The 12,489-nt window shown below is 46.6% G+C and overlaps 1 protein-coding gene across 1 annotated transcript in view; it reads right to left on the bottom strand.

Moving 5' to 3' along the window:
* LOC104547227 (discoidin domain-containing receptor 2-like) overlaps positions 1–11,288 on the bottom strand; it is a gene marked incomplete at its 3' end in the record, with an annotated part of 13,919 nt that extends 2,631 nt beyond the window's left edge. Inside the window, exons 1-5 of the mRNA XM_010192833.1 lie at positions 11,138–11,288; positions 6,858–6,960; positions 4,446–4,674; positions 625–772; positions 310–415 (exon numbers count right to left, since the gene is read on the bottom strand). Coding sequence (XP_010191135.1) covers positions 310–415; positions 625–772; positions 4,446–4,674; positions 6,858–6,960; positions 11,138–11,201 — 650 coding nt within the window. The remainder of the gene's footprint in view (positions 1–309; positions 416–624; positions 773–4,445; positions 4,675–6,857; positions 6,961–11,137) is intronic.
* Positions 11,289–12,489: the final 1,201 nt, after the last annotated feature.

The following is a 12,489-nucleotide window of genomic DNA, read 5'->3' as shown; positions in this document are numbered from 1 at the left end:
TCTTCTCTTTAAAAAGAGGCAACAACAACTTCCAATAACAAAAAAATTCTTTTCTGCCGGCCTTTATCAGCTGGAGGGAAATTAATCTGATGCATCCTGAGCCCATGCCCTCCTTTAAAAGAGCAACTAGCAATGTGTCAAAGGGCCTGGGAAAACAAAGCCATGATGCTCTGGAGAACTGGTAGGCTAGTTTACAGCTTGGGAGGTCTCAAAGAAGGGTTTGGGAGACAAGGTACAAGTGACACAGTAAGTAGGAAAGAAGAAATAACTTGCACAGTGACCAAGAGAGAACAGGACAACTTCTCCCACCTGCGCTCCGGGTAGCCATCGTAGGTCGAGTCATTCAGATAAACGATGGGGAAACCAGGAGCCGCTATCGTCCCTCCTTCAGGGATGCTATAGGATGCCAAACCATCTAAAAAGAGAAGGCCATATACCTCAGAAATACAGCAGCAGCCGCCTTGCATCACCTCTGTCCATATCATCCTCTTATTTATGATGTGGACCAACAGAAGCAGTTCTGTGGGCCTGGGATTCCCTCTGCACTCGTGGGGACACGGGTGAGTCCCAGTCGTGTTGTGTAAGGACTACTTTCCAGTGACAGCCATGGAAATTGTTACTTACCATACCAGACACAGCCATAGAGCTCCACCCTCATACAGACAGTCATTGGCACCTCCGTCACAGGAATCACCCGGATAAAACGCGCAATGATGGGAGGCCGAAGATCTTTCAAGACCACATCGTAAGTATCAGTGTTGCCTTGGATCACCTGGAGAAGAGAGATCCTTACCAGCGACTCCTCCCTGTTGTGCTGTTCATTTGTACAGTGGTTCACTTGTACCCTATCATTTGAGACCAGGGAGTTTTCCCATGTGTTATCTGCAGAGGATTAGCTGCTGCTGCTTTCCTCCTCCTACCTGGTACATGGCTTACAGGGTGAAGGGTGCTGCCATTTCACCTCCTGTCCACTGCAGACCCATACCAGGCAGTATTCTGAGGGAGAGGAGAAAGGCAGGTGGGAGATGACTGTACATGTGGACAACACATTGCAGAAACCTCCAGTTACTGGTAAGTAGACTTCTTTCTTCAAGCGAGTTTCCACATACACTCTAACAGCAGGTAACTGAGCGCTTGTCCTCATCACTAGTTACCTGGCAGAGGGTCCTGATGCTCTTCCTCTACGAACCAACAAAATTTCAGATGTGCTGCAGTGTTTGGGGGTTGAAGGTACAAGCAGCTGCATGGCAGATGTCTTGAAGTGTTCATCATTGCCATAGTCACCCCATCCTGTCGAAATGCAGTCTGATATGGCAGGCACTTCACCCTCCCTTCCCCCTCAACTTCATCGCTGCTCTGGGAACCATCCACTATTTATTTTGACAGTCAGTGTGGAAACAGCTGAAGCTGTCAGTCCCCCAGCAGTGGACACAAAATACCTAAGAGATTTTGTTGAAAGGATTTGGACCTACTGAAACGAAATAAGAACATTTTTTATATAAAAAGTCTTAATTACAAGTGTGAGGGCTCCTGTTCAAAGATGCTGCTGGTGGGAAGGATGAATCAGAGGCCGAGGTTGCCCAGAAGACCACAAGGATTGCAACTGTTGAAGTACAGGCAATTTAAAAGACAAGGGAGGCCATTAAGGGAGCAGAAAGGTGGTTTCCTCTTCACGGCAGCAGGGAAGATCTCCAGAGAGTGAGTGTGGCTGGAGAGTCCACTGAAGTCAAAGGCCTTACTGTACCACAAAAGAAAGCCACTCAGAAGACTGCACCTCCCTGAAGAAGAGCCATTCGTATCTGATCGTCAACTGGACTGCACCAGGATAGCTGTGAAACACTTCCCTGCACCTGGTTGGACAGCTCTATAAAGGTGCACGGTCCTAAGAGCTCACCAAAGAAAACAGAAGGAAAGCCAAAGAGTAAACTCGCTTCCTCATCCTCTTCAGCTCCTCAACAGGCTCTTAATCTGCAGACTCTTAATATAACTCTTCCTAGGAGAAACACCCATTACTTCCTCCAGTGAAGTCAGGACAAGCAATCCTTGTCTTCAGGAACCAAGTGACAGCGACCAACCCTTTCAGCTGGCAGATGGCCTAAGTCAGGAAACTTAGAAGCCACCTAGGCTGGCTCCACAGGACCTTGCTGGTGGAAGATAAAACCCAAGAGGGGGCAGCCTATGGCAGAACATCCCGTATCTTCACCACAGCAGTTGGACAGATCTTCTGGAGTTGACAATTTGTCAGGGAGGTGGCAGGTATGTCACACTAGGAAGTCCTGGATGGACAGAGTAAGAGGAAGAAGGCTTCAGCCATCCCCCTCAGATGGCACCTTTGTATCAGCTCCGTATTGGAAGAGTTGACATTTTTCCTTGTCCTGTACAGACATCTTCTGAGAGAAGCAAAGGAGAAGATGCACTTTGCGTAGCACCTCCACAAGGTGGGGTTGCTGCTATTGAGCACAGTTTCTCAGGGCCAAAAACACCCCCCAGTGAATCAGCTGTGTGTGGAACAAACTCATCACCAGCTTCCAGTCACCACCAATACTGGTGCCAGTGCTCCCAACATCAGGAACAAAGTGGTGCTGCTGCAAACAACCGTGGGACCAGGATGCCATAGCCTGCACCATCAGTGCCAATGGAGAGCACCATCCTCAACTGGTGTCAGAGACAAGGGCTGCAACTTGATCCTTTGCCTTTACTGAGCACATTAAAGCTGGAGGTGACTGTCCCAGTAAAAAGCACCATGTGCTCCATGTCTGATGACCCAATATCTTGTGAGATCTGAAACTTAGCAGCACAGTGAAAAAACAAACAGGGGTTTGCTGTGCTTTTTTGGACACAGACATGCCAAAATGGTCTCACATAGCCACACTCTTAAGTATCAGTGATTGGGCATCTATATCAACTGCAGGACTGGAAGAGGCCTTCCACCTCTATCTGCATCTCATTCCAAGGCTTGAAGGATTTTATGGGACATTTTGACCAAAGTATTTATCAGACAGCCATGCTTCTGAAATATGGATTCATTTAAGAAATACATCCCTTACTGGTGACACAGTTTGAAAAATATATTTTATGGAAAGTCATTTTTCAGAGGAGTTGAAATGGCAGGATGCGCTTCCCATTGTGTATGCCATGCCCAGAACAGCAGGAGTAGAGGAGCAGAAGCATCTTCTCTAAGGATACCAGGAGGGAAAACTTCATGGTCTCACATGTAGGGGACCAGGTACTGACAGAATATATGTGGACCTCCACATACACAGAATAGAATAGAGGACAGCTCAAATTACAGCATCATAGACAGCTGAATACATGTTCATTACCTTATTATGGCCTAAAAGGGAGATCCTGGAAAAATTGACCCATCCTAAATTGTAACACCTGACACTAACAGAGTCCTGAGCACCCGAGAACACTGCTCTGCAACCTGCACCACTGGGGTGGGAGACAAGAAGCACTTAGGTGCTCGCGGACAGTGTAACCAATTGAATTCTGCTATAACTTGAGATGTGGACAGACTTCACCTAAGAAAGCACCAATGAAGAATGGTTAGCTCCATGGAGTTTAAACTTGCCCTCCCATCCTGGAAACACAGCATTTGTAGCACACACCAAAACGTGAGGGATGGACAAGATAACAACAGCCAAATAGCCGACCAAAGGTCTGAGTGAGCAAATAATTCATTAACAAGCTAGAAGCTATTGCTCAACGTTGCAATACAGATCCCACTGAGACTTCCAAAGCACCCCCAATGCTACAGAACATCACCACACCAGTACCTTTTCTAGTCTGGCTTAGGTCTTCAGACTCCACAAGCCAGCCTGAGGCAGGGTGGTCAGGTCAGACGAGCTGCAGATGAGAGAAGGGGATTCCTTCCCAGGGGAAGTTTAATAAAGGCTTATGAACATGACCAGAGCAGAGCACATGCTGAGCTGTGTGCTCAGATCTGAAGGTAGCAGGAGACAACTGTGGTGAGTGGGGAAGCCTCTTTGAGTACGTGTGCTCAGCACATTTCCTACTATCTACACTCCTTCCTTCTCATTGCTCCTTACACTCCTTATCAGACAGCCAGAAACTTATCTCCATTCCCTGCCACCCCCTCCTTTTTCTTTAATCACAAAGCAAGCATCTGCTTTGCAGCTTCCAATTCAGAAGCAAGTGTCTGGCTGGTAGAGGGATGTTCACATGATGTTTTGAATATGGACAAAAAAGTAGTGAAGAGCCAGTTTTCAGTCACAACAATGGCTTGGATTTGGGGGATCAGGTCAGAGGAATAGCAACAGTTCAACCTCATAGCAAACACGGGACTAAGGCAGAAGATGCTGAATGCCTGACAGAGAAGAGTCAGGATAAAATATGATGCACTAGGCAGTACGTAGAGGATGTGCCTCCTACAGTCTAGTTCTTTATGACCTGCTCTACAATTCAGTTCCTACTACACTCACCTTCTTGCCCTGACGATTTTTCCACGAGATCCAGCGCTCTCCATTGCGGCTGTAGTCAATCCGGTAAGTGCGGGCAAATTCTTTGCCTGTGGCACGGGCATGCCGCCCCTGAGTCCCAATCAGGGTGATGAAAAAGAGCTTGTGCAGGTCAATCTGAAGGAACTGTACGTCTTCTGGTTGCAAAAAACCAGCCGGGCACCAGGCCCCATCCCCCTCTTCCCTTTGTAACCTGAGAGGAAAACCACACACATTAAAGTGTCACTTCCAAGGATCCAGCCTTCCCAGTAACTGAGGAGACACCTTGAAACTGAGTATTGGGAAAAAGAAACCAAAACAGCAAGTGGGACCTGACAGCTGACTACCAAATACCTCTCTTCCCTTTGGGGTGATGGTTGATTGTGATTTAGAGTACTGAAGCCAGTTTGCCCTGCTCAGAACAACTCTCTCAGTCTTGGATATCTTTCATTAACTGTTAGAAGTATTTTCTTTCCCAGACACATACTTTCACATTGATCAGAAACAACTCTGCTACTCAGTAGGTAATGGCATACTGCATGTTTTTTAGCACCTTGCATACTCACTTCTCCAAAAGTCCACACAGTAAGGCCAGAACCTCTGCTTAACCACCTCCTACAGCTCTAACAAGCACAAAGAAGAGCTATATCCTACATTTTAGGAAGAAAAGCCCTGCCTATCTACAAATTATCCTTGATAATCTCAACACATCTTTCACCTTTCCTTCATTCAGCAGCGTTGCTTGTGAGGACACTGCTAGGTGTACGATGTGAAGGCCTTTGCTTCGAAGGTGAATGTTGTGGTACCATGTTCTGGTTTGAGCTGCAGAGATTAAGGCTTTTATCCTTGGAGGTGGCATACCAAACAGAGCACTTAGGCAATCAGCAGGTGGAGCCACTAAAGGCCTTACCTTGGCTTCCATAGGCTCAGCTGTGCAAGCCACAAGGAAGTGAGAGTTTTAAATATGAAAAATTTACCCAGACAAAACTTTTAGCAACAGGGATTTCTTCGTGAACAGCAAGGCCTTGGAGTGCCCTTTGTATTTTGAACAGCGATCCCACCTCTAACTGATGGGATCAGCCAATGCCAGCCCCCATACATTCAAGGCATCACCCAGGAGACACTGAAGGTCAAGGTGCAGGCTAGAGAAGGTTTTTGTCTCAGGTTGGTCAGCTGTTTGTGCAAGATTTTCTTACTGTGAAGTGGCAAGTAAAAGAAGTTAAGAAAGGCAGGAAGGGTGACCATGAAATGACAGGGACAGACATCTGCATAGGACAGCTATGACCTCTAACAAAATGAAGTCAGCTGGAGGGTGCCTTCATGTCTTCACCCTGTGGACATCCAGCTGCCCTGGCAAAGAGATGATGGTAACAGATGGTAAGTGATGCCTGAAGTATTTGCAGAACTGGAGATAAGCCATGCCTTGGAGAGCTAAAGTCTCCCAGCTTTCAGACCCACAGGCTTGTTCAAACTCCATTACAAACACAAGACATTTAACATCTTTGCTCTACCACAGACTAAAAAAAATAATCAAGCATTAGGAGAATTTTGTTATTTTGGACTGTCCAAATTAATCATAAAAATATAAGTATCACAGTTAACTTGAAATTCATATCTGACTTGCACCAAAACTGTAGGAATGTTTGGTATCATCATTATAAACAATTCCAAGGCAACTTCACTTTGTAAGTATTTTGCAGATCATCAGTTTGTAGCTTTAGGAGAAATGAAATGACCAAAAAAGAGCCAAGCTTCTGAGGAAGACTGTAGTGCTGCTTGACACTGAAAGAAAATCCTTTAGCTGCTTTTTAACAGTTCCTTAACTCTAGAGTTTCCAGGTTTTTATTTGAAGTGGACACATTTCCTGAATATGACACTGTTGAAAAGTTCATCCTCATAAACGACTCCTATAATTTAGTTTAAAGCTGACCTGTAAGTCATAAATCCATTAAAGATTTATTCACAGACCTATAGGAAGGACCAGGGTCGGAAGCAACCTTTGGAAGTCTCCAGTCCAATTTCCTGCTCACAGCAGGGCCGGCTCCAAAGCTACAGGGTATTGCCTGAGGACCTGCACAGCCACGTCCTGAAAATCTCCAAACACTGAGACATCACCATGTGTCTGGGTACCTGTCAGAGCTCCACCACTTCGTTCTCATGGGGAAGGATTTAATCTTTTTTTCTTAGTGCTAATTCAGAATTTCCTGTATTACAGCGTGTAACCAGGACCACTCTCTGTTGGTCTTTCACTGTGCACTAATTAGATTTCACATGGAGGCAGTGAACAAGCTAAGGAAACTTAAGGTTGCTTTAAGGGTGAGAGAGCGTCTTCCTCAATCACACACTGGGTATCTAGAAGAAAAAAGGATTAAGTTTTCTTGCCAGAGATTAACTTACCGTGCATACTGAGGTCCTGTGGAATCGTACCACTGGCTGGAAGCAGTGATGTCTTCATCCCGTATTGTCCCTTCATGCATTCCCAAAGGGTAACGGCAGATAGCTGAAAATGGGAACAAAAACAAGTAAGAAAATCAGTACCAATTATTTCCAAATCACCAGACAAATTTAATTAAGAGGCTATCAATGGCTAAGGAACAAACATGATAATGACAAAACAGAGAATGCAAATAAAGAGGATGAGATAATTACCATAAACTGAAATAACTAATGAAACACACTCAGAATTAGTATCATTCAGCACAGTCCTGGAAAAGCAGAAGACTTGGTTTTAAGAACATGAAAGCCAAAATGATACTGTGCTAATGGCTGCATGGGCCTATCTTACAATGAGAAATTATTATCAGTAATGATGCAACATAAAAAGGAAGAATTTGTTAAAGATTCTCCTTCTTCTTCTGGAATAAACTGGATGCTTGACTTGCATTCAACAATTATTATTATTTTCACAAGTCCAGTAACAAAGGAGAAGTCAAACAGCTTCTGTTACAGATGACTGGCCTAGCTCACAGAACATCTGCACCGCCATGCACTGCAGGTTAGAGCCCACATTGGAGCCCAAGCCCTGACCATCCACACTTCCCACCCTGCTTTGTTCCCTGCCCCAGGCCTCAAGGGGGCAAGAATTTATCTTCCAGGCTCGAGGAGACTCTCAAACTTGGTGCCTCCAGGGAGTACAGACACAACTGGCTCAAGCCATGGAGCTCTACAAGCTCAGCACGGCTCAATACAAAGCCAAAGACAGCGCAGATGTAGTTTACAAATCCAAGCTGGCCAAGCCCTCTCGCCTGATACAAGTTTTTAAACATGTCTTGGAATATTAGAGGAGTTTCAGAAAACTCAGTCTTAACGTATTTCATCAAGACTCAGTAATCAAAACAGGCAAGCAAGATATTTTTGTCAGACTGACATCAACAGCAGATTAAAAAGAAAGTTATATGGGATTAAATAATGAAACAAGAGACAAAAACAGTGGCACGTCCTAGGGGGAAAAAAAGGAAATAGACTTTCCTATGGATTTCTGGGTTTCGTCCTGAGCTCACAACAGCCCCACTCCTCCCCTGCCTGCAGTGACACAGACAAGTGCCAGCACACGCTCCAGTCACTCCAGAGTGGCACGCACACCGGCTGGCTCCCTCACCACCCCACTGCCCACTGCCAGCCCAGCAGCTCTTCCTGCCCTGCAGCAAGGGCACTGCCGGGGGAGTCTTCCTCACTTCTGTATCTCAGGTCTGCTTCCCTTGTACCAAACCTGGATAAAGCTGTTCACCAGGGTCAGAAGCTACAGAGAGGCAGAAAACCCACTCTTGTTGAATAAACACCCACAGGCCGTAACTACCTGACAGATTTCAATGTAGAAATGTTTGCCAACAGAGGGTGTTTCAGTAGGGTTTGGCTGCAATCATTGTGAGGTGTGATGTTTTATATATACCTAAATAATCTTATAAAGAAGGTGGGTGGTGAAGTGACAACGTTTGCTGATGATACCAGATTATTTGATACAGAAAAAAGTGAAACAAACTAGAAAACACCATTACATCGCTGTCTGTATTCAAGGTGAGGTGCCAGTCAGACACTGAACAGAGCTCTTACTCCTCTGTCAAACCAGGACATCCTTCCTTCTCCCATCAAAAGGCAGAAAAAGTAACACAGATGATGTGAAAGGGAAGATCAACAGCCTCATCACAACAAAAGAGATTACTGAAGTGAAGTATGACAAAGATCGTTTACATCCTGAGCAATTACTCACTGCCTCTCAGAACCAGGAGGCATCAAAAGATCAGGCAGCAGAGTTCAAAAATAACATATCCCTCCTTAATCTGTTGAACACTCTGAATGCCAAAGATTCGTATGTTCAAAAATCAGCTGGACAGACTCACAGCTACCAAAGGCAAAGACAAGTGTAGCTCAGAGAGCTCCTGAGCAGCAGGGAGCCAAGAGCACACCTGGGGTAAAGCACTGCTGTGTGCTTGCCCATCTGTGTGCTCTTCCAGAGCCAGCAGGGATGGGACCTTGCTGGGAGTCAGGACACCAAGGCAGATGGGTCTCTGGTCTCACCCAGAACATTCATTCACACGTCTGAGGTTGCTTAAGAGCCCTGTTCACAGAAGAATTCACTGTGAGGCAGCTGGTGTCTGGCTTGGATCAGGCATGATGATTGTGGCTGCTGAAAGCCAAAGAGGGCTCTAACCCTGCTGATACTGAAAAGTTTAGTAAACCAAACTAACCTCACTTGCCTTCACTCTTACCTGTCCCACCACAGACCAGTACAATCTCATCTGTTACGGGAAAGCCAGTATGTTGCTGAACTATGGGTCAATATCTGAAGATTTTCCAAAGGGGTTGAGTCATCATCTGCAAGCAGAAAGTGTTTGTGTGTCTCTGCAGTGGGAGTCCTGTCTGGTCACACCTTATTTAAAGGTCAAGCGCACACCCTACAGCAAAGCCAAACAGTGAGCTAGCTAGTTGGGAAGGACACCATTCTGAACAAAACTCAATAGTTCACAAACCCAGGGCTGGCTGATGGAAGCCCGAGTGATGCCCTGGCATCAAGGAATGCACTATGCGGGTGGCTGAGGCTCTCACCAGAAGGCCCTCAGGGTAGCACTGCTGCCTAACCACACCTTTGGCCAAGATGCTCTCATCAAAATTAACACCCTCTCAAGCAAAACCATCCTTGGGTTCTATTCAGTTGCCACCAGGATTAAAATGCACCCAGGGACACATTCACCTGCCATGCAGACAGAGTACACGGAGGCTCAGAAGAATGTCACAGCTCACCTCTGTTAGCGAGGTCAAAATACTGATGCTGGGCAAAAGGACTGCACAGGATCCTTCCTATGCAGGTCTGAAATCATCCACAAAGCAGCTCTTTTGGTTTAGAAGGCAATGCAGGAGGTGCTCCAGACCACTCCAGGAGCAGATTAAGAGGTCAAGATAACCAGTGGAGCCTGTGGGTATCACAACTCAGGAGCATCAGCTCCTCCAGCTATGAGTGTGCCAAGTCTGGGTGGGAACAGCAGGGCATGGCCCCTTGGGACAGCAGAGCAAAGCTGTGTTTATTTCTTGGTGGAAAAGGTTACTGCAAGAAGGTGGAACCACAGCCCTGTGCTCAGAGCCCACCACCTCCCAGGATCCTGTGGTGGGGGAAGCTATTCCTGCACCTTAGGGCGTGCTAACTTCTGCACTTACCACCATCAAAAGGTATCTGCGTGTGACTGACCCTCTAGCTGCTGTCTTCCCTCTTCTTCCACTAGTTTTAACCATCAGCAGCAAAGCTGGACACATTGCAGGGTGTACAGTGCAGGGCACGGCTGTGTAACGGGGAGCACAGGAGTGTCTGCTGAGCAAACCCACGGGCTTCACTCCACTTCTGGCTGATTGCAGCACAAACTCAAACCTCTGCAGAGACTTACAGGCCAGAGCAGGGTCAGTGCCAGACACAGTCAAAAAGCTCCAACAAACAGAGCCAGAACCAGCAGAGCTAACGAAGGCCCTCAGGGTAGCACTGCTGCCTCACCACACCTTTGGCCAAGCTGGAAAAGGATTAAACTCATTTATTTTATGGACTGTCTCCAGCTCAAGCCACCTCATTACAGGGATTTTGCCAATGTATTGCAGACCATTATCTTGCTCATCTTCATCACAATCATAACTTGCTGTTGAATAAGAGGTTCTGCCCTCCACAGGGACTCATAGGCTCATATTCCACACTAATTCCACCCTAGCTTTGTGCCAGGTAGGGTTTTCTACCTTCCCTTCTACATCTCTCTCTCCAGAACCTCTCTTGCTCACTGGAGAGCTGTAGCTTATGCTTTGCAAACTGGTAATTTACTTTCCACCATGAGCAAAGTATCTCTGAGCCGGTCTAGAGCCAGGTTTGTTCTGCAGGCCACATGGTCAAATTGATGAAGAGATAATCAGAGCTCAGAACAGGCCTGCTGAGACCATGGAGCTTCTGTGTGGGCAGAGAACGGAGTACATCCACATGGCTGAGCCCTCCTGGGACTGTCAGGAGAGGCACTGCACTCCAGTGCAGCTCTCAAGCAAGACTGGCCAACCCAGTCCAGAGGAGGACGTTCAAGGACTACGTTAGTGATTATGTCTACGTGCATTTGTTACATTTATGTGCATTCATCGTGAGCAGGAAAAGAAAGGCTGAGAACAAACATATGAAAGGCAGGAGATCAGAGTCCTCTCCCAGCCTGGCAGCTCCCTACCAGGGTTGACTTCGGTGCCAGATGGCTCAGGCAGTGAGGCCAACAGTAGCATGCAGAAGATCATGGTAGCACTCGGAGGCGCTGCGCAGGGTCAGATGGGTGCGAGTCCTTCAAAGGCAGCAGCTGCCATCTACATTTCTGAAAGACAAAGCAAAGAGAGAAGATGAGAGTCCTCCAAAGACAGGACTTCTCCGTGCTGCAGACTTGCTGTATTGCCATTGCCTCGCTGGGCAGCCTCCCACGCCTTCAAGAGGGTCTTGGCCTCAGCCCCACACCTGATCAGAGGCTGAGTGAAGGACTAATGACTGCCTGACTACCGATACCACCTCTAAAGTTATTCATGCACCTCAGCTTTTAGGAGCTCAGCTGCCATGACTACCGTGCAGCCATACTCTCTTAACTGCTCTGAAACAAGTCCAATGCAAAGTCATCTCTCCCCCGTTGATTTTTCACTTTCCTCATTATATTAACAAGTACCAAAGCTGGATCTACAATGAACTCGGATAGTTCAACCAGGCTCCCCAAGTGGGGTTTATCCACCCAATGCGCACCTCTGTCTGCACCAGCTGCCTACTCCAAGTAGCCAAGTGGGCACTCTGGAACTTGTCACACAACCTTAAGATAAATGTCTAAACCAGGGCTAAAATAATCTCTCCCTACACATCCCCATTGCTGCCAAAAGAGCATACACACTCACACATGCGAGCACACTTAATTTCCTGTTTGGAAACAAGGAAAATAGCAAAGGGCTTAAATACTGGCAATTTCAGTGGAAAGCCATGATAACACCTAAAGGAACACGGGGTCATATCAGCGAAGTTATGCGAATTCTTTGTGTCCTCATTCGCTACAAAGAGCCTCGGGAGGTTCCCATCCTGGAAGACAGCTCCACAGAAGGCAGGTTAGGGGCTCTGTCTCCTATTGAAATGTCAGGCAAAAAGAAACCAGAACAAACCAATAAATGAAAAAGTTGCCAGGACCAAGGGGTGTTTGCTCAAAAATCCTCAGAGTCGTAGTAAAAAGGCAAAATTGAATGTTAGGATTTGTTAGTAAAGGAAGAGAGGCTAAAAAAGGGACCATCACTGTGCCAGTGCATGCACACGTGTAAGAACAGCAGCATCAGATGCCACGAGCTCAGAGATCTGTGACAAAAGGCTGTCTTTTTTTTCCACCCAACATAATTAAACTGAGTTGCCGTGGATACCAACACAATTGGATATATTCACAACAGAAAGATACACCACGGCTTCTTAAATCCGAAGGTAAAACCTTTGGCTCGGGAAATCCTCCAGCCACAGATTGCCAGGCGCCCAGGAGCTGAAGCAGGGTTAGAATCACTGAGGCTTGCCCTG

Source organism: Mesitornis unicolor, unplaced genomic scaffold (genome assembly GCF_000695765.1).
Source record: "Mesitornis unicolor isolate BGI_N332 unplaced genomic scaffold, ASM69576v1 scaffold11089, whole genome shotgun sequence".
Taxonomy (NCBI): domain Eukaryota; kingdom Metazoa; phylum Chordata; class Aves; order Mesitornithiformes; family Mesitornithidae; genus Mesitornis; species Mesitornis unicolor.
The sequence above is the reverse complement of the archived record's forward strand: the minus strand, read 5'-3'. Positions and strand labels throughout refer to the sequence as shown.